Source organism: Panthera tigris, chromosome C1 (assembly GCF_018350195.1).
Source record: "Panthera tigris isolate Pti1 chromosome C1, P.tigris_Pti1_mat1.1, whole genome shotgun sequence".
In the NCBI taxonomy this organism is placed as follows: domain Eukaryota; kingdom Metazoa; phylum Chordata; class Mammalia; order Carnivora; family Felidae; genus Panthera; species Panthera tigris.
Genome location: NC_056667.1, coordinates 187,103,805 through 187,130,939, shown reverse-complemented (window position 1 = coordinate 187,130,939; position 27,135 = coordinate 187,103,805). Strand labels below are relative to the sequence as shown.

General features: G+C 37.3%; 2 protein-coding genes across 26 annotated transcripts in view; one reads left to right on the top strand and one right to left on the bottom strand.

Annotated features, from left to right (window-relative positions):
* The window catches only part of CARF (calcium responsive transcription factor), a 101,640-nt gene extending 99,908 nt beyond the window's left edge, over positions 1–1,732 (bottom strand). For 20 of the 22 annotated variants that reach the window (XM_042995093.1, XM_042995100.1, XM_042995114.1 and 17 more), the window contains exon 1: positions 1,667–1,732. The gene's annotated coding sequence lies outside the window, so the exon portion shown is untranslated. Of the gene's footprint in view, positions 1–822; positions 1,054–1,216; positions 1,289–1,666 lie in introns of those variants that run through there. The other 2 variants (XM_042995095.1, XM_042995094.1) reach the window with 2 other exon arrangements.
* On the top strand, positions 1,655–26,791 carry WDR12 (WD repeat domain 12). 4 transcript variants are annotated; one of them, XM_007089975.3, is made up of 14 exons: positions 1,655–1,872; positions 2,426–2,542; positions 5,887–5,981; positions 9,277–9,371; positions 10,460–10,566; positions 11,672–11,787; positions 12,226–12,380; positions 14,102–14,147; positions 16,353–16,438; positions 22,191–22,331; positions 22,433–22,538; positions 22,703–22,835; positions 25,155–25,227; positions 26,205–26,791. In XM_007089975.3, the coding sequence occupies exons 2-14, from the start codon at positions 2,502–2,504 to the stop codon at positions 26,280–26,282; spliced, it is 1,272 nt and encodes a 423-aa protein (XP_007090037.1). In that variant the 5' UTR covers positions 1,655–1,872; positions 2,426–2,501; the 3' UTR covers positions 26,283–26,791. The 4 variants fall into 4 exon arrangements, with proteins under 4 accessions (XP_007090037.1, XP_007090039.1, XP_007090038.1 ...); XM_007089977.3 differs by having other exon boundaries at positions 1,655–1,893; XM_007089976.2 differs by having other exon boundaries at positions 1,655–1,935.
* The last annotated feature ends 344 nt before the right edge of the window (positions 26,792–27,135 follow it).

Here is a 27,135-nt window from a genome sequence, read left to right as displayed (position 1 = left end):
TTTTTAGCTAATCTCTACACCCAGCCTGAGGTTCTAACTTACAACCTATAACCCGGAGATCAAGACCTGCATGCTGCATCAACGGAGCTAGCCAGGCTCCCCTGCATGTTTTTAAAAGACATTTTAAACAATACTTTATCAATAGTAAAAAAATTATCTGAAAAAGAACCTAATTATTTGAAGATTATTTCAGGCCCTATGAATTTTAATTCAGGCAATTTTACTGCTGTAACTCAAAAATCACTTATAACTAAAGGAGAATGTTTAAAACTGTCAAATTTCTTTCCACGACTACCAGATTCAGAAAATACGAAGAGCAACACTTTAGTTAAGAAAGTGTTCAAGCTTCACGTGATCTAACTTATTTAAGGCATATCATTCTCACCATTACAATGAATCACATGGTTAAATGACCACAGTTTCTATTTGCAAGCTAGGATTTCAGCATAGAGGTTTTTTTTTTTTATTCCTCTAACCACGAGACTATTCTCTTATTCAGCAGTCAAACTGGACATGTAAATGATCGTGATGGTAATAATAGCTAACATTTACTATGTGGCATTTAATTCTCACAGTGACCCAAGTGTGGCAGAGATTTAATATGTACTTGAAACATTCAGTTTCGAGAGCCCGCATTCTAAAAAGGTGAGTGAATTGAAAATAGTCCTACTTTCATTATCATTACTTTCCAATAAAAGATTGTTCCTCACTTACAATTGTGTAAATACTTTCTCATAGTCTATGGGTGATTTAAATACCAGGTGTCTACTTAATTGTAGCACATCTTTAAGCAACGTAAAGGAAAGCTTTAGTTGTCTTCACCTGCACATACTGCTCAGCCCACAAATTCTGCAATCCAGTTTTGCCTGATTCTAAACTGCTCTCTCTTGAAGTCCCCCTCTTGCAGCTTTTCTGGCGAACGACTTAAAAAGTGACTTTGAAATCTGGATAGTATCTCTCCATCCATCCTCCCACAGCGAAACAACTAAATTTAATTAGAGTAATTCTCCCGACCATTGAGAGTTAAGACATAGGCCTTTGGGTAACTTCAACACCAAAAGTCAAAAAGCGTAGTCTGAGAATGTACGGGAGGACGCCTTTCCCTTTCTAAATGGAAGATAAAATGGGGCTCATAAAGGGAAAACAAAAAGAACCAAAAAACCAAAAACAAAAAACCTAAAAATTGGGGCTCGTGGCTGCTAAAAGGACCACACACCGGGCGCTCCCGCCCAGGCGTCTGGATACTTCTCCGCGACGGTGGCGCGTCCTGAAGCTCAGCAACCCTCCTCCAGACACCTAACCTCCACCTTCTCCAGCCTGCTTTCCCGAGGCCCGCGTGAGCAGTCCTGGGAGAGGGGTAGTAGGCCTCATTGTGTGGGACCCCGAAAAGGCCCCGAGGCGGGGCGCGGAAGGCGCCACCCGGGCCCGGTTGGGGGCGGGGACCCGCGGTTGCTCAGAGAGCAGGAGGGTCAGGAGGTGACGGGAGGAAGAGGCAGGAGGAAAGAAATGGGGGTTGGGAGGCAGCGTCCGGTCGGTGGGCGCAGACAGCTCGGCCAAACCTCCGACTCCCTTAGTCCCGCCGCCTCCGAGAGCCCTACAGGGCGAGGAGGGAAGTCCACAAAGTGCAGGAGCAGAGGGGAGAAAATTCAAAACGAGTCTACTCAACCTCGTCTTGGCTCCGAGGCCCTGCCATGGAGACCAGCACAATGCGCAGGCGCATCCTTCTGAGAACGCGCAGCGTAGTACTATGAGACAAGAGCACAGTCGGCCACCGTCGGCCGTTTGTCTTCTGATTCGCTTTCCGCACGCGTATTCCTACTCTCACTGGATCTAGAGCCTGAAGCCGGAGGCCCGAGTACTGCGAAAGACTCGGTAGAGTGATTGGGAGTATACGTAAGAAAAAGCCGAAAAGTCTTTAGCAAATTAAAGCTGAAGGTAGAGGAAATACAATAGATATCTGGCTGCGGTTGGGAAGGTTTAATACGGATAAAATTTATCTTGAGGACAGCATGGCAAAAAAAGACTACCATTCCCAGTGGTTACTGCGTCTGAGAAGCGCTGCTTTCTGGGAATGGTAGTGTCTAGGAGTTGTGTTTGAAGTATCAGGTCTGAAGACAGCGTCTTACAATTAAAAAGATAGAGCAGCAGTTTAAATTGGGCCTTTTCTGTGTCTTCTTAATCGATAACAGTTCTAAATATTTTTTAAAAAATTAAAAAAAATTAGGGACACCCGGTCTTTAAGACATGCTTTACTATCAATAATTCCTGTATCTAGGAATAGGTAGTTGATGTTTGTGGGCTGGGTCTCCGTGTGTGAGCAACCTCGTGGTTGCTGAGGAGGCCGGAGGAAAGAAAGCGGAAGCCCGGAACACGGCAGCTTCTTGCGTACCTGTGCAAGCTAATTTTGAGTTACCTCTTTTTGTAGCCTTAAAAGACCAGAGCGCCTGTTGTCTATTACCCCCTTTCGTTTCGGTAGACAAGTCTTGTGTATACTCCTCGTCATGGCTCAGCTCCAGGCTCGCTTCTTCACTGACAATAAGAAGTAAGTGAGCGCCCTTTTCTTTCCTCTCTTCCTCTCGCCTCCCTGGGATCTTTTCCAAGAACTCCTTCTGTATGACTTTGTGGAGCTTCGGTTGTCTTTGCCCACAATTCCTCCCCCAACTCCTATTTTGTTTGTTTGTTTGTTTGTTTGTTTGGCTTTACTCTTGGCTTGAGCGCGTTTTCCGATTAAGCGGAAGCGATACCTTGCCGGGATTTCTCGGGGATCTACATCTGATATCACCGATCCTTTTTGCCTGGCTTCTAAGGCTGTATATAATTTGAATTGTGACTGTAGAGGGCTTTGAGGGGCTTCACCTTTGATTCCTGAATGAAGCACATGTGATTTTAAGAATGAACAATGGACCGAGTCCTTACAGGCTGCCTGCTAGGGATGTTTCACCACTTCTCAAAACACAAGTTTATTACTATTATTTTTTTAGGTAGATAATAGACAGTGCTTTTCTAAACCAGGCTAGAAAGTGGAGCTCTGAATGGGGGTTGGTAGAACTTTTTTTTTTAATGTCCGTTTGTTTATTTTGAGAGATTTTTGTATGTATGTATGTATGTATGTATGTATTCATTTTGAGAGAGAGAGAAAATCCCAAGCAGGCTCCATGTTGTCAGTGCAAAGCCCAATAGGGGCTAGATCTCAGGAACCATGAGATCATGACCTGAGCAGAAATCAAGAGTCCTACGGTTAACCAAGCGAGCCACCCAGGCACCCCAATAGAACTAATTTTTGGTAATAGTGTGAAGTTCTTTCAGTTACAGGTTTGTATATTCATATACATACTTACACATGTATGCGTGTGTGTGTCTGTATGTGTGTATGTATATACATGTATGTATATGTGAACGTTTTTACCGGTGGTCCCCAGGTCAGTAGCATTTGTTTGAAATCTAATTGTATTCAGTCTTGTGGTGTACATTACACTACTAACTTTTCTTAGTGTCTTTTCAGCTATATTGTAAGTCTCTTGATGGTAGGGACTGTATTACTCTTCTTGGATTGACGGAATCAACAAATGTTTGTCAAGTTCTTCTCATACTGATGATAAATAGTGAATATTTGTTGTATTAACAAGCTAACGCCAGTTGTAAGCTAGATAACTCCCACTTCAATTAAAATTATGTGTTGGAGCTGTATGAGTTGACCTAGTAAATCATATTCACTCTTGTATTCTTACAGTATAGATAAATTGTATTATCAATGCACATGAGTATATATACTTGGTCTGCATATTTCTCAAGGAATGTGGTGCAATAGCATGACCGCCGTATTTCTTCTAATTGAAGTTTTTAATTGCGATAATTGGTGATTCACATGAAGTTTTAAGAAATAATAGACCATTGTGTTTTAACCCTGATATAGATAAACATATATGTATGTGTGTGTTTAAATTCTTCAAAAAGTTAACAAAACCTAAAAATTAAGTTCTTGCTTCTTATACATTATATGTTCTGGTAAGTAAAATGGAGAGGGGGATAATTTTTTCACGTATATGTATGTAATTTACATATACGCGTGTATGTGAATTATGCTACTCCCCCCACCCTCTCATTTTACTGACCAAATAGTAGGTGAAAGGAAAAACCGAGAACTTTAATTCTAGGTTTTGTTATCTTTTGGAAATCCTAAATTACTATTTACATTTTTTTTAAGCATGATACATATAAATAGAGCTGTAGTCTTACTACTCAAAGTATAGTTTGAAGATTAGCAGCATCAACATCACTTGGGAGGTTTTAGAAAAAGCAGAATCTCAGATTCCACCTCAGACCTACTGTTTTACGATGTACGTTTTGACAAGATCTGAAGCCCCCTTCCCTAACCCTACCCCATTGTAGTAAAAAGAGATTTATTATACCGTGTCTTGATGAGCCGTAGATTCTACCTTAACATCTTTTGAAACTTCCATTCCCCACAACTACAGCCTTAATTCATGCTTTAGACTTTTTTTTTGTGGTAACAACTTTATTGAGATATAATTCACTTAGAACAGAATTCATACTTTAAAATCTCCATTTCAATGGTTTTGAGTATATTTGCAAAATTGAACAACCATCAGTACAATTTTAGAACGTTTTTTATCACCTTTTAGGTATTACCCCCTAATCCTTTCAACTACAGCCGTAGGCAGCCACTAATCTACTTTCTATCTCTGTGGGTTTGTCTGTTTTGGACAATTCGTATAAAGGGAATTTTATAGTATGTGGTCTTTTGTGAGTGGCTTCTTTCACTTAGAATGATGTTTATAAGGTCCATTCACACTGTAATGTGTACCAGTACTTCATTCCTTTTTAGGGCCAAATAATATTCCATTGTATGGATATACCACATACCAAATTTTGTTTGCAATTTTTAAGTTGATGGACATTTGGATTGTTTCCACCTTTTGGCTGTTACGAGGAGTGGTGATGGGAACTTTTGTGTGTAAGTTTTTGTGTGGACATATATTTTCATTTCTCTTGGGTATATACTTAGAGTTGCTGGGTCAAATGGTAATTTCATATTTAACTTTTTGACAATTAAAAAATTTTGGGGGGGAGGCGCCTGGGTGGCTTAGTCGATTGAGCGGACTTCAGCTCAGGTCATGATCTTGTGGTTCGTGAGTTCAAGCCCCACATCAGGCTCACTGCTGTCAGCGTGTCAGCGCAGAGTCTGCTTCAGGTCCTCTGTCCCCCTCTCTCTGCTCCTCCCCCACTTGTGCACTCCCAAAAATAAGCATTAAAAAAAATTTGTTTTTTGATGTTTACTTAACTTTGGTAGAGAGAGAGGCAGAGAGCACAAGCAGGGGAGAGGTGGAGAGAGAGGGAGACACCAAATCCAAAGCAGGCTCCAGGCTCTGAGCTGTCGGCACAGAGCCCTATGCAGGGTTTGAACTCACAAACCACGAGATCATGACATGAGCTGAAGTTTGATGCTTAACCGAATGAGCCACCCAGACACCCCAGTAGTTAACTGTATTGGAGTTTTGTACTGCTTCATATGGCTTTTAGTTACTGTCTATGTCTGTTCATTTCAGCCTGAAGAATTCCTTTTACCATTTCTTGCAGGGCAGGTCAACTAGCCCAACATACTTCTAAATATGCTCAAAGAGCTAAAGAAAACCGTGGACAAAGAATAAGAGGAAACCAGGAAAATAATACATGAGCAAAGTATCAATAAAGACATAGAAATTATAAAGAGGAGCTAGGGGAACCCGGGTCGCTTCATTTGTAACCCCATGTAGCGAAATGTCTGGCATGTATTAGATACCCAGTAAATATTTGCTGAATGAATAAATGCACATTTGTTAAAATAATCCATAGACTTGACTTTGACATATCGTTTCCTTTTTATAGATATGTGGTAGATGATGTTCCCTTCTCAATTCCTGCAGCCTCTGAAATTGCTGACCTTAGTAACATCATCAATAAATTGCTGGAGGCCAAAAATGGTAGGTATACATGCTCTGAGAAATTAGGAGAGGGTGCATTGCCACTAACTACACTAAAATATATCACATTTATTTTGTTTCCTTTTTTGAAGCCTTATTTTAAAATACCGTATGCATTTTGTAATGGTAACATTTATAAATTACGAGTTTCCCTGCTACATGATACTTTTTTAAATGTTTTGAAATACAAGTTCTCAGGAAAAATTCTTTCTTATTTATTTCAGTTTAATCTGCTTTAAAGGCAATATGGATATAAGGTGGTTGGCATTTAGGAATACGATTTGTTGTAATAGTTATGACACTGTGGTTTTCCTAGGGAGGTCTGGGATTGGTAAGCATAGAACAAGCATCTAGGTGCTTGAGCCCCAGTTGCTACAATCCTACAAAGCAAAATGACATTGTCACTATTTGAGTATTTTGTGTAATAATAGATGCCAATACTAATACTAGTATTTTTTTAAGTATTTAGAATTCATTGAAAAATTAATGGTAAAATTTTATAAACATGCAAGGGTATCAAGTAAAACATTTAAGAGATATAAATGTTAAACATGCTGTTGTATGAAAATAAATTATTAGCCCATAAAATTCATATGAACAAGGTATGCAAAAATATTGATGAAACAAGATTGGCCAGGAGTTGATAATTGTTAAAACTGGGTGATAGGTATATGAAAGTTTACTGTGTTATTCTCCACTGTTGCATATGTTTGAAATTGTCTATAATCAAATGTATATTGAAAAGTAAGGGAACCATACATAAAATAGATGATTTAAACATGAAAGGTTGAAAATAACATGAAGCATGATCTTTAAAAATATAATTTGTCAATGAAGTCACCATTTAGAAACAAACATTTTTACCCAGATGTTTCTGTTGATTCTACCCCAGTTGGAGGAATGAGAAGTTGAGAGTTAGAAACTAATGCTTAATATATTCCTCTTCTCTATCTTCTAATAATCCTATAACTTTTTTTTTAAGTTTGAGGTTTTTTTGTTGTTGTTGTTGTTGTTTTTTGGTAATCTCTGTATCCAACTTGTGGCTTGAACTCATGACCTCAAGAAGAAATCTCATGATCTTCCAGATGAGCCAGCCAAACACCCCTGAGATGATGTTTATGAACAGTTTTTTGTTTTTTGTTTTTGTTTTTGGTGGGAGGGGGCAGAGTCTGCGGTCTTTTCATTACTAGCAAGCTATTGAAGCTATTGTTCTTGATTGAGAGATATTCACATAACACTTCCCATAGGTCCTTGCCTTTACTTCATCCAGTTGATGTATAAAGATTCTGATAAATATTTACTTCTGAATTACAACACTGCCATATATTCTTGTTGAAAAAGTCTTTGAACGAGAATAAGAATTATTCTTGTAATAGAATCTTTGAAATACCAGTGTATGGATGTTTGTTGTTACCCAGAGAGTTGTATATTTTTCTAAAGTTGTAGATTGAATGTGGGTTACTTTTTGAATAATCAAATAATTAAGTCATTGATTGCTCTTGAGTTGAAGATGCAAATGATTCAGATTTCAGATTTTTAAAAGGCAACAATCCAAATAATCCAATGAGAGAATTCTTCTTTCAGCTAATAAATGTAGAAAGAATGAATAATTTTTAGCATTTTGTAACTCCAAATGAAATAATGGGTTTAAGTAGTGATTATCAGTAGCTACTAAAACTATTTATTACGTGTTGAAAGGCTGACGGAGAATATTAGGATGGATGGGACCAGGCTGACAATATCAGAGTCCAGATGTAGATTATCACATCATAGAAAGACATACAACAACACAATGCATTTTCTGATGTGATGCAATAGGAAACACATAATACTATGTATAAATATTCTTGCCAGAAAAACAAAGCTAACCTGAAGTCTAATCAGTTGTTTAGGTCTGCCTGGTGTATAGGATGTGTAGGTGGTAGAGGAACATCTTATAGGACACCATGGAGATGTAATCAACCAGAATGTAAGAAATACTAGAAGACTGATGACCTAATTTCTTTTTTTTTGTTGTTAAAAAAAATTTTTTTTAACGTTTATATACTTTTGAGAGACAGAGAGTGAGCAGAGGAGGGGTAGAGAGAGAGGGAGACGGAATCCAAAACAGGCTCCAGGCTTTGAGTGGTCAGCACAGAACCTGACATGGGACTCGAACTCAACAAGCTGTGAGATCATGACCTGAGCCGAAGTCGGATGCTTAACCAGCTGAGCCACCCAGGTGCCCCCCCCAGTTTCTTTAACAAATAAATGACTGGGGAAAAAAGGAGGGGGAACTCTTAAAGATTAAATAAAACATATTAATCAGATATAATATGTGGACTTGGGATGCTGATTCTGAAAAGCTCACCGTAGGTCACTTCTCTGGCTCAGTCAGAAGAGCATGCAACTCTTCCTCTCTAGGTCATGAGTTTGAGCCCCACATTGGGTATAGAAATGACTTGAATAAATACACCTAAAACAAAAATAAAAAGCTCACTGTAAAGAGAAGGAAACATGAACATTGGCTATTTGATATTAAAAGCAATAATGATTAAATTTTTTAATATCACTTTAGGTCCTTTTAGAGATACATATTAAAGCATTTACAGATAAAAATGATAGCATTTCTAAGGTTTGATTTAAAATAAACCAGCAGAGGAGTGGAGAGAGGTGTATAGATGATTGTCAGTGAGTTGGTAATTATCAAAGTATGTGATGGGGGTGGGAATTCATAATGTTATTTCTACTTTTATATATATTTGGAATTTTCCATAGAATAAAAAGTTTGTTTTTTTTTAATTTTTTTAAAATTTTATTTTTAAGACAGAGAGAGACAGAGCATGAGTGGGGATGGGGCAGAGAGAGAGGGAGACACAGAATCTGAAGCAGGCTCCAGGCTCTGAGCTGTCAGCACAGAGCCCGACGTGGGGCTCGAACTCACAAACTGTGAGATTATGACCTGAGCCGAAGTTGGACGCTCAACCGACTGAGCCACCTGGGTGCCCCAAAAGTTTTTTTAAGTAGAAATAACATTTTTTTAAATAGAAATAAATAACAGTAAATAAATTTTAAATAGAAATAATAGAAACAACAATAGTAAAAAATCACACCAACAGAACAAAGTCCTCTGTTCCTAAAAATCACGGTGTACTGGAATAGAATACATGGCCTGATTATGGCATGAAGAAATTCTGGAGAAACTCAGAGGCCACACTGAATAATAAATACCTGTTCGTTTTGGGGTTTCTCATATACCTCTGCCAATGTCACTTCAGGTTCTAAGAGTGATCATTTTATTATGCATTTTCTTTAGAGTTACACAAACACGTGGAGTTTGATTTCCTCATCAAGGGCCAGTTTCTGCGAATGCCCTTACTCAAACACATGGAACTGGAAAACATCTCATCGGTAAGTTCAAATGTTTACCTGCTCTGTTTTATGTAAGGTGTTCTCAGGTAATGTAGGAAAACATTTACAATCAGACTGAATCTTTAGCAACCAAGATTTTTTTTTTTTTTGATTAGTATTTTTTTTCTAGAAATTTGAACTTCAGTGTTTGTATATTCAATTTTGAAATCCCCTCTTCTGAGAATGTTTTACTCAAGAAATGTAGATGAATGAATATAAAAAAAAAACCTTCATATTTGTGGAAGAATTATTAAGAAAGGGAATACCAAATACATGTTTATTACCAATAATGATGTACAAAATGAGGGGTGCCTGGGTGGCTGTCGGTTGAGCGTCCAACTTCGGCCCAGGTCATGATCTCAGGGTCCGTGAGTTCAAGCCCCACATCGGGCTCTGTGCTGACGGCCTGGAGCCTGCGTCGGATTCTGTGTCTCCCTCTCTCTGCTCCTCCCCCACTCATGCATGCGCGCGCTCTCTCCCCTCCTCTCTCGCTCTCAAAAAAAAAAAAAAAAAAAAAAACCTTAAAAAAAAGATGATTGTGCACGTATAAAAACTTTTGGGTTAGACAATTGTGATTTATAGCGGTTCCCCCTTCCTCTAATTTTCAAAGTTCCTTGATACTGCTTTTATAATTGAAAATGTAATTTATACTTGCTTTTATAATTTTTTGACAAGTTTTAGAATTATGAAATATGCATAAAATTTATCATTTTAATCATTTTTAAGTGTGTAATTCAGTGGCATTAAGTATATTCACAATATTATGCATCTATCACGACTATCCATATCCAGGACTGTTACCATCCTCATTAAGTAGAATGCTTTTATAATTTTATTTTTTAAAGTTCCTTATATCCCCCTACCCCCCTTTCAGCATAAATTTTCCAAGGTTGTTAATATTCATTAATATTACTGTTTGCACACTGTTAGGTCAGATAAAGTTTTTCGCCTTTTGCATGGCTCCAAATTTCTGGGTTATGAAGGGGACTGACATGAAAGAGACGTAATAAACAAGGGGTCCTTTATGTTTGTAGTATACTACTTTGGAACTACTGCCTGATTGATTTCTGGTTTTTCTCTGTCACTAGGAAGAGGTTGTGGAACTAGAATATGTGGAGAAGTACACTGCACCTCAGCCAGAACAATGCTTGTTCCATGATGATTGGATCAGTTCAGTCAGAGGGGCAGAGGAATGGTATTGCCATTTTATTATGCCACTTCCATCAGTCTTTTTAATTGCACTATGTGAATATTTTTCTCTGATTGATTCTGTGTTATTTGTAAAAGTAATTTTGTGATATATGTATCAGTGTCCATGCCCAAGATCTTTACATTCAATTTATTCAAGAAGAAGCATATCTTTTCCTTCCCAAGATGTTGGAGTGACATTTGTCTATACATGAATAAGTCAAGTGTCTTAGAATATTTTATTTTTGTGTGTTGCTTATAAGACCAAAGATATAATTTGTTCCATAGAGGGGAAAAAAACCCTCTTATAACCACAGATCTCCTGGCTTACTACCATGAAGATGCAGATCATGGTATAGGGCTAAAAAGGGCAGACTGGATCTGAGAAGGTATGGATGGCTCAGAACAAACCCGCAGTGGCCTTACTTGTTGAAAAGCATCTTGAGACTGGATCGTAGTACAAGCTTACATTTTTAAAAGAATATCTTCCTGGAGTTGTTACACAAATGATGTTTTTACTGGTTTTACTTTTATCTTAGATGGTTGTACTGTTTTTCTGTTGAATGATTTTCAGTGGTTAAGTACAAAGGGCAGTTAGGCTTTACAAGCAATTTCCCTGAGTTGTAGTGTTTACAATAGTAATTAAAATGAAGTCTAGGGCTTTTTACTTATGTTTTTATTTTTAGGAGGTCAGAAAAAGTCACAGGTAAGATCTGATCTAATGTCTTTTAAAATCTTAGTCGTCATATTAAAAATCTTTTTAAAGTATAATCTCAAGATTTACTTAATTGCCTTAGAAATATAATTGGGGCACCTGGGTGGCCCGACACTCAGTCGGTTGAGTGTCTGACTTCGGCTCAGGGCATGATCTCACAGTTTGTGAGTTCGAGCCCTGCATCCTGCTTTGTGTTATCAGCTCAGAGCCTGGAGTCTGCTTCAGATTCTGTGTCTACTTTTCTCTCTACCCTTCCTCCCCTCATGCTCTGTCTCTCTCTCTCTCTCTCTCTCTCTCTCTCAAAAATAAAAATAAACACTAAAAAAGAAATATAATTGATTTCAGGATTTGAAAAAGCTGCTTTTTGTATTTCATAAGGGTTTTTTTCTTTTCATAGGATCTTGACTGGTTCTTATGATAAGACTTCGAGGATCTGGTCCTTGGAAGGAAAGTCAATAATGACAATTGTGGGACACACAGATGTTGTAAAAGATGTGGCCTGGGTGAAAAAAGGTTAGGACTCTCTGCCTGAATGGAAAGTAATCCTGAAAAGGGAACCGGAAATAAGCCATTTTCAGTGCTGGGGCACAATGGGGATGGGGTAGGAAGTGCCATGTGCCTTGGTTATTGTGAGGTCTTTCAAAAATACAGTGTTGAAGAAGAAAAAGATTATGTAAGAAAATCCATAAGTGGTAGAATTCAATCCATACATTTTGAAAATCATAGCAGATAATGTGCTCTTTCAAGTTAATATTGTGTTAAACTCATGTTTTATAGTATTTTTGAAGGATCATCCTTTTATACTGTAAGTTACTTCTTTTTCAAAGCTGGCATATAGCTCTTTTATCTTCTTAATGTCTTTCAACAACAAAAAAATCAGTTCTTCAGTTTTAGAACTTAATGTATTTAAAATTTTTGTGCTAATTTGTTCTTGTGTTCTCCTTTCTTCAGACAGTTTGTCTTGCCTACTATTGAGTGCCTCTATGGATCAGACTATTCTCTTATGGGAGTGGAATGTAGAGAGAAACAAAGTGAAAGCCCTGCACTGCTGCAGAGGTCATGCTGGAAGTGTGGATTCTATAGCTGTTGATAGCACAGGAACTAAAGTAAGTAGCTAGTGTGTTACTAGTACTGTTCAATTAGAATTTGAGCTTCTTATGCAAACAATTTTTTCTTCATTGTCCTACAATCATAACAGTTGGTAATTAAAGAATATGATTTCAAACCCAAAGCAAATACTCTTTCAATGAGAGAGAATTCACTTCCTCAGTCTGGGTTTTTCTGGTTACTGCAGAAATTCTAAGAAATCAGGTAAACTAGCAGTTTAACTTTAATCATAGTGATTGACATTTTCAATCTTCTAGCTACTCAGTGCTTTCATCAATTGAAAAAATCGAGTTGATCATCTAAGCCTTAGCATACTCAAGGTTTGTGTTAATAGAGATTGTTTTACTATTATTGCTGATTTACTCTTATCATGACAAAATGGTAAAAAAAGAAAAAAACCTGAGTACAACACTATTGACATATGAGGAGTTATAAATTCTCTTGCTGTTTGAAAGTTTCCTAAACCACATTGAGTTGTGTTGGGTTTAAGAGTGTTTCTTCAGCATTTCTTTGCCAATTAGCATTAGAGGACCCTTGATGCATTCAAAGGTAAAGATTTATGATTATTCATATAGAGCCATAAAGAAAGTTTACCTGTTGTTGAGTCCAAACTTAAATGAATTAACTGTACTCTACCTTTCGCTATAAGAGATAGAAACTCATCTTGAACTTTTTTCAGCTGAAAAGATTGTGAGATCCAGGTGTGCCTGGGTGACTCAGTTGGTTGAACGTCGGACTTCGGCTCAGGTCATGATCTCACAGTTCGTGGGTTCGCGCGCCGTGTTGGGCTCTGTGCTGACAGCTCAGAGCCTGGAGCCGGTTTCGGATTCTGTGTCTCCTTCTCTCTCTGCCCCTCCCCTGCTTGCACTCTGTCTCTCTCTCTCTCTCTGAACAATGAATAAACATTTTTTAAAAAATGAAAAAAAAAAGTTTGTGAGATCCAGGAAGGAATAAACAATCACATCACTAACTGGGTGAGGATGCATTTGAGTCTTAGGAACCAATGGAGTTGAGCTTGAATGTGGCCAGCACATTCCTCTCCCTTCCTCGCTCATCTCCCTAAGTTGACTTCTTCTCTTTCACTTCAAAATGGCTTTTTCTTTAAAAAAAATTTTTTTTAATGTTTATTTTTGAGAGAGAGAGACAGCGTGAGCAGGAGAGGGGCAGAGAGAGGGAGACACAGAATCTGCAGGAGGCTCCAGGCCCTGAGCTCTCAGCACAGAGCCTGATGTGGGGCTTCAACCTAGGAACCATGAGCTCATGACCTAAGCCGAAGTCAGATGCTTAACCGACTGAGCCACCCAGGTGCCCCCAAACTGGCTTTTTTCCACATGACAATAAAACCTGTCTTTCAATATTCCTAGGTTTCACACCCTTTACCATCAGTTCCTGGAGAAGATGAACTTCAACTCTCTGGAACATAGGCTTTCATAAAAAGGTCCTGAAGGAGGGAGAGACTTATTGGTACTCTGTAGATCAGTTGCCTACCTCAATCTATGCAACCAAAGCCAGGGCACAGGGCCATGTAAGAATGGCAATGCCTTCAGTTAATGAGATTGTGGATACAACTTCCAGGAGACTAGAAAGCTATGCAGATGGTACAATAGTAGTAAAGGATTTCAGAGCAAAGTAAAGGTTTTAAGTTATAAATAGAAAAATCAAGGCAAATAATACGATAGGTTATATTATATACTCTTTCTCTTCATGTATATGTTTTTAGTTTTGCAGTGGCTCCTGGGACAAGATGCTAAAGATCTGGTCTACAGGTAAATATTTGTTTATTTTGACTTACTAAAAATGTTCCAAGAATTCCAGTGAAAGAAGAATTTTTAACCCCCATTTTGATCCATAAAAATGAATCAGAGCTTTTTAGGATACAAATAAAGGAACATATCGAGAAAAATTAGTATGCTTTGTGTTTCAAAATGTGTTTCTATCTATTACCCCCTTATTTATTGAACCATGTGACTGAATTGCTGCATGTAACTCAACAACATGATTGGTGCAATGGGGCATAACTGCTTAGTTCTCAGAGTTCTCTTATTCAGGAACCTGGAAATAAGCAAAAATAGCTTGAGTCATTTTGATAACACTCCACTGTTAGAGAAATTTTAGTTAAGAGACGCTTGGGTGGCTCAGCTGGTTAAGCATCCGACTCTTGGTTTTAGCTTAGGTCATGATCTCATAGTTTGTGAGATCAAGCTCCATGTCGTGCTCTGTACTGATAGCGCGGAGCCTGCTTGGGATTCTCTTTCTCTCTCTCTCTCTCTCTCTCTCTCTCTCTCTCTCTCTCTCTCTGCCTGTCCCTTGTCCATGCTCTCTCTCTCAAAAAAATAAATTTTAAAAAAATTTAAAAAAAATAATAAATTTTAAAAAAATGAAAAAGAGAAATTTCATAGTTAAGCTAATTTACTTAAAAAAATAAGTTTATTTCTGTTGAGAAAGATAGACACAATGTGAGTAGGGAAGGGGCAGAGAGAGGGGGGAGAGAAGGGAAGGGGCAGAGAGAAGGAGAGAGAGAATCCCAATCAGGCTCCACGATGCCAGTGCAGAGCCCAATAGGGGGCTTGAACTCACAAAACAGAGATCATGACCTGAGCTGAAACCAAGAGTTGGATGCTTAACCAACTGAGCCACCCGGTGCCCCTTTAAATTTTTTTTGCGGTGTAGTTTTGCCAAACTTAATTTTTTTACTTTGAAAACATAGAAGGGATAATTTGGAGGAAGAGTTGGAGGAAGGAGGACTCTTAAAGGAAGGTGCTTTGAGAGTAGTGAGGAGAAAAGAGGGGGAAGACCCACAGATTGCCTAGGTAAATAGAGCAGAATCCCTATTACTTCTGAGGGAATTGCTTTATTATAGTATAATACCCTAACTACAGTTCACAAAGTAGAATTGGGGGATCAAGAAAAGCTTAAACAGTGTCAGTAGTAGGAAATAAAGATAAGTCATTTCAGTAGATTTCTCAGTAATGCTTAAAGCAAACAGGTTTGAGGCAGAAAGTTGTTTGGATAATTTTCCTTTTGTGGAATATTTTGTAATCTGAAATACTTTTAATTCATTGTTATAAAAGTGAAATAGTCAAGAAGAATAAGCATAACTGGATTGTATCTCCATGTAATGTGTTTGTTTACCTGTCATTCCCTTTTTTTTAATGTTAATTTATTTATTTTGAGAGAGAGTGTGCGTGTGCCTGCATGTGTGCGGGGGAGGGGCAAAGGGAGTGAGAGAGTGAGAATCCCAAGCAGGCTTCTTGCTGTCAGTACAGAGCCCAACACGGGCTTGATCTCACAAACCATGAGATCATGACTGAGACAAAACCAAGAGTTGTATGTTTAACTAACTGAGCCACCCAGGCACCCTGTTGTTATTCCATTCGTCATAATAAAAATACAATGTGTTCAGAACTCTCCTGGGGCGCCTGGGTGGCTCAGTGGGTTATGCATCTGACTTCGGCTCAGGTCATGATCTCACAGTCTGTGAGTTCAAGCCCCGCATTGGGCTCTGTGCTGACTGCTCAGAGCCTGGAGCCTGCTTTGGATTCTGTGTCTCCTTCTCTCTCTGCCCCTCCCCTGCTCATGCTCTGTCTCTCTCTGTCTCAAAAATAAATAAAAACATTAAAAAAGTGTTTAAAAAAAAAAAGAACTCTCCTATAACTAATAGTAAGCAATTTTTCATAGATATGGTAAAGTGATGAATATTCATAATGATCTTAAAGACATAGCAAGATATCAAACTGGTTAGGCTTTAGGATTTTAATGTACTCTATTTTTTGCTTTCTCCTTTTGGAAGACTAATAACCCAGGTATTGTTTTTATATGTAAATTTCTTTAACCAAAATAAGGAGGAATATTTATTCCCTAACCAGTTAAGAAAACATATACCCAGAAATGTAAGAATTCTTTTAAGACTGTTTGCAATTAATATTTACCCTAAATTTTTAAAACATCAGATCTAATTCTCTGTGATACAGTTCCTACAGATGAAGAAGATGAAATGGAGGAATCCACAAATCGACCAAGAAAGAAACAGAAAACAGAGCAGTTGGGACTGACAAGGGTAAGAATTTTTGAGAACTTACTATATTTGGCTGAGGTCTGTACTAACAAATGTATGACAATTTAATCTTTTCTATTTAAATTTCCCTTTTTCTTGCCTTGCTTTGTCAACCATAATTAGGCTTTCTTATAGCAGATTGGTAAATTTTTATTACAAATACTGTAGTATGCTACATTTATCTGAGTCTTTGAACGTAGTGGTATTTAGCCAGGCTTACAGATTGGTAGGTCGATTATTTAGCTATTATATTTGATCCCATGATGCAGTTTTTAGTAGAATCTTTTAATTGTTAAAGCTTGAATCCAAATTAAGTGAAACATTTTAATACCTCGATTGTTTAATGATATTGTTTCATACACTGAGAATATAATTCTTACTAGGAATGCTAATTATATCTCCTAAATCAATAGAAAGTCAAAATTAATTTGAGTTTTGATTCTGTCATTTAGCTATTAGTCCAGTTAGATTAAAGTCAGTTCACCCATATTCTTATTTGTTCTGTTTTGTTAGGAAAATATTTGTTATAATATGATCTGACCCAAGTTAATACGCAAAATGAGAAGGACAATACTGAATCAGGTTTAGGAAGACATGTTTTCCATTCATTTTCTCACAGCTGTAATAAATGTACAGTAAAACACATTTGCACATTATTTCTTGTAGTTACAAATAACAAAATATTTTATAAAAACGGTTGAAAAGGAGGAATAAAGTATGATCATAAAATGATTAATCAGAGTCACATAAAATGTAATAAAAAGTAGCACTTAACCAGTTCCAACTGAAAGAAGTGGTTTATGATTTCTTAGTACATTTAAACATGGACTGCTGAATTGCAAGAGGAATGATCTGGCAGCTACTTAATTTCCTTATCACTTAGTCTTAAGTTAAAGCTATAAATGCCTCACCAATTGGATAAGTGGTAATTTACTGATGCATATCTCTGGTCAACCTTTAAAGAATATCTGAGTAGAAAAAGATTTCTTGAATTAGAGAAGTTAATCCCTCAGAAGGTAGCTTTTTTTCCTTTCTTTCAATTAAAGTTTGACATATGTACAATTAAGTGTACAGTGAAGTTTAACAAACATACACTCGAGTAATCACAACCCAAATAAAGCATAGAGAATTACCAACACCCTAGAAGACTCCCTCTGGACTGCTTTGCAGTTGGTAGCCCATGAAGGTGATCACTGTTCTGGCTTGTGTCACCTTACATTAGTTTTTAAACTTCAGGTGATAATCTGTGAGATTCGCTTTATGTTGCTGCACATAATAGTTCTTTTCATTAATGTATAGCATCCTCTTGCATTGACTATATCAGAATTTATCCATTCTTTTTTTGTTAAGTTTATTTATTTATTTTGAGAGAGAGAAAGTGAGAGCATGAGTTGGATAGGGGCAGAGAGGAGAGAGAATTCCGAACAGGCTCCATGCAGTCAGCACAGAACCTGATGCGAGGCTCGAACTCAGGAACCATGAGATCATGACCTGAGTTGGATGCTTACTCCAATGGATAGGCCGCCCCTATCCATTCTTCTTTTGATGGACATTTAGGTTGATTCCAGTTTTGGCTACCATAAATAACGTTGCTAAAAAAGCTCCTATACTTGGGGTGCCTGGGTGGCTCAGTCAGTTAAGTGACTTGATTTTGGCTCAGGTCATGATCTCATGGTTCATGAGTTCAAGCCCCACGTTGGGCTCTGCACTGACAGTGTGGAGCCTGCTTGGCGTGTTCTCTCTCTCTCTCTCTCTCTCTCTCTCTCTCTCTGCCCTTCCCCCCCATGCACATGGTCTTTCTTTCTCAAAAATAAACATTAAAAGAAGTTATTTTAGGGGTGCCAACTTAGGCTAAGGTCATGATCTCACAGTTTGTGGGTTCAAGTGCCAAGTTGGACTCTGCTGATATCTTGGAGCCTGGAACCTGGTTGGGATTCTGTCTCCTTTTCTCTCTGCCCCTCCCCCACTGGTGCTTTGTCTCTATCAAAAAAAATTAATAAACATTAAAAAAAATTTTTTAGTCATTTTACTTTTCTTTTGGTGTACTTATACAGTAATTTCTGCATATGTAGAATTGGAAAACTAGAATTGCTGGGTCTCAGGGTATGCACAGGTTGAGTTTTTCAAATGTTAGATACTGGCAAAAAGTTTTCCAAAATGGTTATATCAGTTTATACTTCCACTGAAAGTATAAAAAGAATCAAAGTTACTCTACATCCTTACCAGCACTCAATATGGCCAAATTTTTAATGCCATAACTGATTTTATTTAACACATAATTTATGTTTACATTAGTTACTATTAAAAAGTGTGTATCATTTTTTCAATTTCTGGTGCTACATAGTGTAATTTAAGTGCTGGCCCTTTATTTTTTATTTTTATTTTTTATTCAAATTCTAGTTGGTTAATATATAGTGTAATATTGGTTTTAGGAGTAGAGTTTAGTGATTCATCACTTACATACAACACCCAGTGCTCAAGACAAGTGCCCTCCTTGTTAACCCATCACCCTGCTCACCTCCCTTCCAGCAACCCTGTTTGTTTCTGTAGTTAAGAGTCTCTTATGGTTTGTCTCCCTCTCTTATTTTTATCCTTCCCCTATGTTCATCCACACACACACACACACACACACACACACACACACACACCATATCTTCTTTATCCATTCATCTGTTGATGGACACTTGGGTTCTTTCTGTAGTTTGGCTGTTGTTGATAATGCTGCTATAAACATCAGGTTGCATGTACCCCTTTGAATCTGTATATTTGTATCTTTTGGGTAAATACCTATTAGTGCAATTAATGGATCATAGGGTAGTTGTATTTTTAACTTTCTGAGGAACCTCCATACTGTTCTTCAGAGTGGCTGCACCAGTTTGTGTTCCCACCAGCATTGCAAAAGTGTTCCATTTTCTTCGAATCCTCACCAACACCTGTTGTTTCCTGAGTTGTTAATTTTAGCCATTCTGACAGGTGTGAGGTGGTATCTCATTGTAGTTTTAATTTGTATTTCCCAGATGATGAGTGATATTGAGCATCTTTTCATGTGTCTGTTTGCCATCTGGATGTCTTCTTTGGAAGAGTGTCTATTCATATCTTCTGCCCATTTCTTCACCGGGTTATTTGTTTTTTGGGTGTTGAGTTTGATAGGTTCTTTCTAGATTTTGGATACTAATCCTTTATCAGATAATGTCATTTGCAGATATCTCTTCCCATTCCAAAGGTTGCCTTTTAGTTTTGCTGATTGTTTCCTTTGCTGTGCAGAAGCTTTTTATCTTGATGAAGTCCCAGTAGTTCATTTTTGCTTTTGTTTCCCTTGCCTCTGATGATGTGTCTAGTAAGAAGCTGCTGAGGCCAAGGTCAAAGAGGTTGCTGCCTGTGATCTCTAGAATTTTGATGGTTTCCTGTCTCTCATTTAGGTCTTTCATCCAGTTTGAGTTTATTTGTGTGTATGGTATAAGAAAGTAGTCTAGCTTCATTCTTCTGCATGTTGCTGTCCAATTTTCCCAAAACCATTTGTTGAAGAGACTTTTTTTTCAATTGGATAGATGTTCTTTCCTGCTTTGTCGAAGATTAGTTGAACATATAGTTGTGGGTCCATTTCTGGGTTTTCTAATCTCTTCCATTGATCTATGTGTCTGTTTTTGTGCCAGTACTATAATGTCTTAAGGACTGCACCTTTGTAATATAGCTTGAAATACAAGAATTGTGATGCCTCCCACTTTGCTTTTCTTTTTCAGGATTGCTTTGGCTATTCAGGATCTTTGTGGTTCCGCACAAATTTTAGGATTATTTGTTTTACCTCTGTGAAAAATACTAGTGGTGTTTTGATAGAGATTGCGTTAAATGTGTAGATTGCTTGGGTAGTATACACATTTTAACAATGTCCTTCTGATCCGTGAACTTGGGATGCTTTCCCATTTCTTTGTGTCCCCTTTAATTTCTTTTGTAAGTGTTCCATAGTTTTCAGAGTACACATCTTTTACCTCTTTGGTTAGGTTTATTCCTATGTATCTTACTGTTTTGATGCAATTGTAAATGGGATCAATTCCTTGATTTCTTTTTCTACTGCTTCATTATTGGTGTATAAAAATGTAACAGATTTCTGTACATTGATTTTGTATTCTTGGTGTATAACTTTTGAGTTTTGATAAATGCATAGAGTATGTAACCACTGCATCATCAAGGTAGAGAACAGTTTATCATTCGCTAAAACTCGTGTTGCCCATTTGTTTTTACCTTGCTGTTTACTTTCTTTAATTTTTTTAATGTTTGTTTATTTTTAATTTTTTTTAATGTTTATTTTTGAGAGAGAAAGAGACAGTGCAAGAGAGGGAGCGAGACACAGAATCGGAAGCAGGCCCCAGGCCCTGAGCTGTCAGCACAGAGCCAGATGTGGGGCTCGAACACACAAACATGAGATCATGACCTGAGCAAAAGTTGGACACTTAACCTATTGAGCCACCCAGGCACCCCTAATGTTTATTTATTTTTGAGAGAGAGAAAGACAGAGTGTGAGCAGGGGAGGCGCAGAGAAAGACAGACACAATTTAAAGCAGGCTCTAGGCTCTGAGCTGTCAGCACAGAGCCCAGTGCAGGGCTAGAACTCACAAGTGGTGAGATCATGACCTGAAGTCAGACGCTTAACTGACTAAGCCATCCAGGCACCGCTACCTTGCTGTTTTCTATCCCAGTGTCTCTGCTGGATTATCTTTCTTACCTTTTTATTTTGCTTTGGATCACAACCGAGGTCGTTCTGTTCCTCATTCCTCTATTATGCTTCTTTACTTCTCTCAGGAAAATTCTAGAGCTAGAAGATTGGACTTAGGGATCATTTGGTATAGGAGTTGGCAAAGTATAGCCTAACAGCTGATTTGGCTGTGACCTATTTTTGTATTACAGAGAGCTAAGAATGATTTTTACGATTTTAGGTGGTTTTAAAAACAAGAGTATATAACAGACATTAGAAGGCTAAAATACTTAACTTTATGAACCTTTACCGAGAAACTTTGCTGATATCTGATCTGATATGTCACTCACATTACAGATGAGGTAATGATATTTAAGGAGGTTAAATATAGCAGTTACAAATGTAGATTAACTGTCTTCCATTTCAGAACTCTTTCTCTGTTTCACTTGTTCTTTAAGATAGATATTACACCTAGTTTGGGGATTTTAATTGAGAAAAAACATTAGAGATTTTGTAGTATTAATAAATGGACCATGGGCATTATTTAAAGATTGGACAATATAACTTAGAAGATGCTGAAGAAATGGTGAGAGTAATCTATTGAGATACTTTTACCTGGAAGAGTTAGGAAGAAAATGGCAGCACCTTGACTCAAACCTAGATCTCTTTGACCCCAGATCTTTTTCAACTAACTTCTACATGTAACATGTACATATGAAAGAGTTAAGTTAGTGTTAATATTAATACTTCTTAAAATAAAAAGTAGAACAGATGGAAAAGCAGTAGAATGTAGAGGAAAGACTACAAAGCTTTAAGTAATATTTGGGTTCAAACTTCAGTCTGCCATGTATAAACTGTATGACCTTGAGCAAGTTATCTTTCTCACTTTCCCTGTCTTCATTTATGGAATCAAATCAGATATATGTTTTGGATGATTGTTGTAAAGAAGAAATAAGGCAAGATATGAAAGCTAAAGCATCTGCTGTATGGGCTTCAGAAGTAAATACTATTACTGTTGCAGTTACTCTAAAAATGCCTTTCCTTTGGGTATCTTTTCATTTCTAGACTCCCATAGTGACCCTCTCTGGGCACAAAGAAGCAATTTCATCGGTTCTGTGGTCAGATGCTGAAGAAATCTGCAGTGCATCTTGGGACCACACAATTAGAGTGTGGGATGTTGAGTCTGGCAGTCTTAAGTCAACTTTGGTAAGACTTCAAAATCCAGTGACTCTGTGGTTAACTCTGAGCTTCTAGAGATGGTTATTTCTGGCTCACCATTTAAATGTTCTTTCCTCCTTGTTTTTCAGACAGGAAATAGAGTGTTTAATTGTATCTCCTATTCTCCGCTTTGTAAACGTTTAGCGTCTGGAAGTACAGATAGGCATATCAGGCTGTGGGATCCCCGAACTAAAGGTGAGGTGTGTAAAATCCTAGAGGAGAAATATGGGTAAATAACATCAGTTTCTCCTATCACTAGAAATGTGTATAAAAAAAGATAATTTTCTACAAATATTGTTTTTGGTTCTCCTGTTTCTCTTCTAAAATTCAATAATTATTATTTTTTAAATTTTGTTCAGATGGTTCTTTGGTGTCGCTGTCCCTAACCTCACATACAGGCTGGGTCACATCATTAAAGTGGTCTCCTACCCATGAGCAGCAGCTGATTTCAGGTTCTTTAGATAACATTGTGAAACTGTGGGATACAAGAAGGTAAATCCTATTTATGATCTACAAAGAAGATACTTGAAATAACTATTATATACAGAGAAAGTGAAATGAATGCTGAAAAGATTATCCAAAAGCAGAAGAGTAAAAAAAGTTTTGATTATGACCTGATATAAATATTGGTGTCAAAAAGAAAAGCCAGGAGCAAAGGAATTTCGTTCATGTTGATAGGTTATTTTTTACATTCTGAAAAAATTTATATTGAACCTTAATATAAATGTGATATTATAAAAGTAGAAGGCAATGGTCTCTAAATAAATGGCACTATAATCTATATAATAAATAAAATCTATAATAAATGGCACAAATAATAAATTATATATTAATAGAAAATTAAATAAAAATACATATTAAAATTTTTTTAAAATATTTATTTTTGAGAGAGAGAGAGAGAGTGTGGGCAGAGGAGGGGCAGAGAGAGGGAGACACAGAATTGGAAGCAGGCTTCAGGCTCCTAGCTGTCAGCACAGAGCCCAACGCAAGGCTCCAATTCACAAACTGAGATCGTGACCTGAAGTCGGGTGCCTAACCGACTGTGCCACCCAGGCCCCATAGAAATACATACTTTAAAAGATAACTAGATACTAAAGTTTTTTGTTACTAGTATATATGAGTGTCCCCAGTGAAATGCATACACAGTGTATTTACATATTTTTACAGGTAGAATGGAGAGGCATTAATCAAATACCTGTTCTTTGTTTACCGAAATCTGCATTTTAACATCCTGATACTACTACCTTATGATGCATGATTTGTTAATACCTAGAAGGTTATTTACATTTAGTTGGATACTTGATATAGCAATTATATAGTTTCTGATAGCAGTGCTATGAAGAAAGTAAAGCAGAGTAGAGGGACACTTCTTTAGGGGTGGGCTATTCTTGAAGGTGATTTTATAATAGTGAATTGAACATGGGAAGGTATCAGCCATGCACAAATCATGGTAGAGAGAACAGCAGATAAGGTAGGGAAAATCTTGGCATGTTGATAAAATACCAAGAGGGTCAGTGTTGATGGAGTGGAGTAAGCCAGGAGAAGAATGGCAGGACATGAGACAGGTCGTACTATACTGAGCAAGACTTAAGGGGCCAAGCTAAGAAATTTGGGTTCCATTCTAAATGTTATGGGGAAGGATTTGTGGGTTCTAAATAGGGTAGGAAGAATGGAAGCAGTTCCTAGGTTGGATTCTAGGTATATTTTGAAGACCGCTCTTTGGCAGGATTGGCTTATGGATGGAATATAGAGATAGGAATCAAGGAATAATGGCCATATTTTCTGCCTGCGCAATCGGGCCATTAGTGGTACAACTTACTGTGATGGAAAGAGTAAAAGAAACAGGTTTATGAGGGAAGATCAAGAGTTTTGTTTTGGTTATTTTATTTTATTTTATTTTATTTTATTTTTTTCAACGTTTTTTATTTATTTTTGGGACAGAGAGAGACAGAGCATGAACGGGGTGGGGGCAGAGAGAGAGGGAGACACAGAATCGGAAGCAGGCTCCAGGCTCTGAGCCATCAGCCCAGAGCCTGACGCGGGGCTCGAACTCACGGGCCGCGAGATCGTGACCTGGCTGAAGTCGGATGCTTAACCGACTGCGCCACCCAGGCGCCCCTGTTTTGGTTATTTTAAATTCGTAGTGCCGGGGGCTCCTGGGTGGCTCAATCGGTTAAGTGTCTGACTTCGGCTCAGGTCATGATCTCACGGATCATGGGTTCGAGCCCCACATTAGGCTCTGTGCTGAAAGCTCAGAGCCTGGAGCCTTTTTCAGATTCTATGTCTCCCTCACTCTCTCTCGCTCCCTCCCCTGCTCACGCTCCTGTCTCAAAAATAAATAAACATTAAAAAAAATTTTTTTTAAATAAATAAATTCGTAGTGCCCATGGGATAACCACATGTCAGGCAATTGGATATACATATCAAAATCAGGGAGAAGTTTGGGCTAAAGATACAAATTTGAGAGTTATCAGCATACATATGGATGGACAAAGGATATATAAAGTCGTGATTTGAGGGTAAAAGGAAAATAGTCAAGGAATATGAAAATGGGCCTAATTATGAATAAATATTTGTAAATAAATAGCATTTTTCTTGAATATTTATTGTAATAAATCTCTGTATTCTGCTAACGATAGGGGAAAATCAACAGAGCCAATCAAGTAAATACTCAGGATTTTTAAGATTAACTGGTTATTGGGGCAAGGATGGTAAAGTCGGTAAAGTTTTCAGAAAATTATATGTGATTAGTCATGTATGTTTTTTAATACTTTGAATTGCATATAACATGGTAATACTTTGATCTTTTAGTTGTAAGGCTCCTCTCTATGATCTGGCTGCTCATGAAGACAAAGTTCTGAGTGTAGACTGGACAGACACAGGGGTAAGAATTTGTTATTTGGTGAAAGGAAAAAAGAATAAATCTGGTGCTTATATTTAGAGAGTTACTACTTTCAATATATCTGATAATTATAATTCTGTATTCTAAGTTTCCCTTAATATTATTCATAAAATCTCACATCTCATTCAAAGAAGAAACATATTTGTCCTTTACTGTTAGGAGTAGTAAAATTTGGAAAGTTTTAAGCAGTTTCTTTCTCTAGTATTGTAATGAACTGCTTTAACTCCATAAACTTGCTCCTTCAGACTTACTGGATCTAAGTATTTTCTACTTACAAAAAATCTTATAGAATAAGTCTAGACCATAAAATCTGCTTAAAGGATTACAATTTACTTATTTTTACGTATAAATATTAGCTCTTATTGCCTAAGAATTCTTTCCAAATACAGATCCTAGAGCTACTTGAATAATTTGTAATATCCATTTACGTGCAAATAGTTAATATACTTTGCTATAAAACTTAATTTTCTTAAATAGGTAAACTATATCTTCCCTCAAACTTTTAAATTTTATTATATTTCTTAAATGTTTCTTGGAAAGTACAGTAGTAGTGTATCACACCCCAACCAAATTCAAGTGATCATTTTTAAAGTTTTTTTTTTTAATATGAAATTTATTGTCAAATTGGTTTCCATACATCACCCAGTGCTCATCCCAACAGGTGCCCTCCTCAGTGCCCATCACCCACTTTTCCCTCCCTCCCACCCCCATCAACCCTTAGTTTATTCTCAGTTTTTTAGAGTCTCTTATGGTTTTAATATAGTGTATTATAATATGGTAGTGAAAACTGATGTAATGGGTCCATTTAAGTATGAACTCTCAATGAGAGTTAATTGCTTATCCATTAAGTCCTTCTGTAAATCGGAATCATCGGTATTTAACTGTGTTTAACTATCATATGAAATAATTATATTTACTTATATGTTTGTGCTTTTTTTTTTCTCTCTCCCTTTACGCAGTTACTTCTGAGTGGAGGAGCAGACAATAAATTGTATTCCTATAGATATTCACCTACCACTTCTCATGTTGGGGCTTGAAAGTGAATGATAGATTTGACTACAGAGATTGTGTCTGTAAATGAAATAGAGAATCCTCAGATTGCATCAGTGACGGTTCAGAAAGCAGTCTCTTAAAGTTTATAGTTTCATCCTTGATGATAACTATCACTATTTCTTTATTTTGTATTTATTATATAGTAGTGTGTGTTGTTAAAATGTAAAAGCGACCTGCCTTCTCAGCCATATGCAAACTCTTGAAACTAAACTGAATTTTTTATTTCCTTTTAGAGGTATTGGTTTGAATTAAGATTTGTTTTTGAAATGCTGTAAAAGCATATATTTAAAGTAATTGTCCAGATTTTCATTTCTGATGGGGACACTTACGTATTCCTATGTTAGCTGTTTAAGAAAAGTATCTTAAGAAAACTAATAAATTCTATTAGAAAAAATTAGAAATAACACTTTGCTTTGGGTAAAATAAGTGATGTCTAACCTATCATAAGATTTTGTGGGCATTCAGCATTAAAACATATAGATCCTGCTGCCAATTAAGAGTTTGCTGGAGTATTTTAAGTGAAGTGCTTTGTATTAAGGATATGTTAGAATCCTGGGGCTCCTGGCTGGCTTGGTCAGTAGGGTGTGTGACTCTTGATACCAGAGTCTTGATCTCAGGGTCATGAGTTCGAGCCCTGTGTTGGGCATGGAGCCTACTTTAAATTTTAAAAAAAAAAAGGTACGTCACAATGCTTTAGAAATTACATACATACAGGGGCGTCTGGGTGGCTCAGTCGGTTAAGCGTCTGACTTCGGCTCAGGTCATAATCTCATGGTTCATGAGTTTGAGCCCCATTTTGGGCTCTGTGCTGACAGCTCAGAGCCTAGAGGCTGCTTC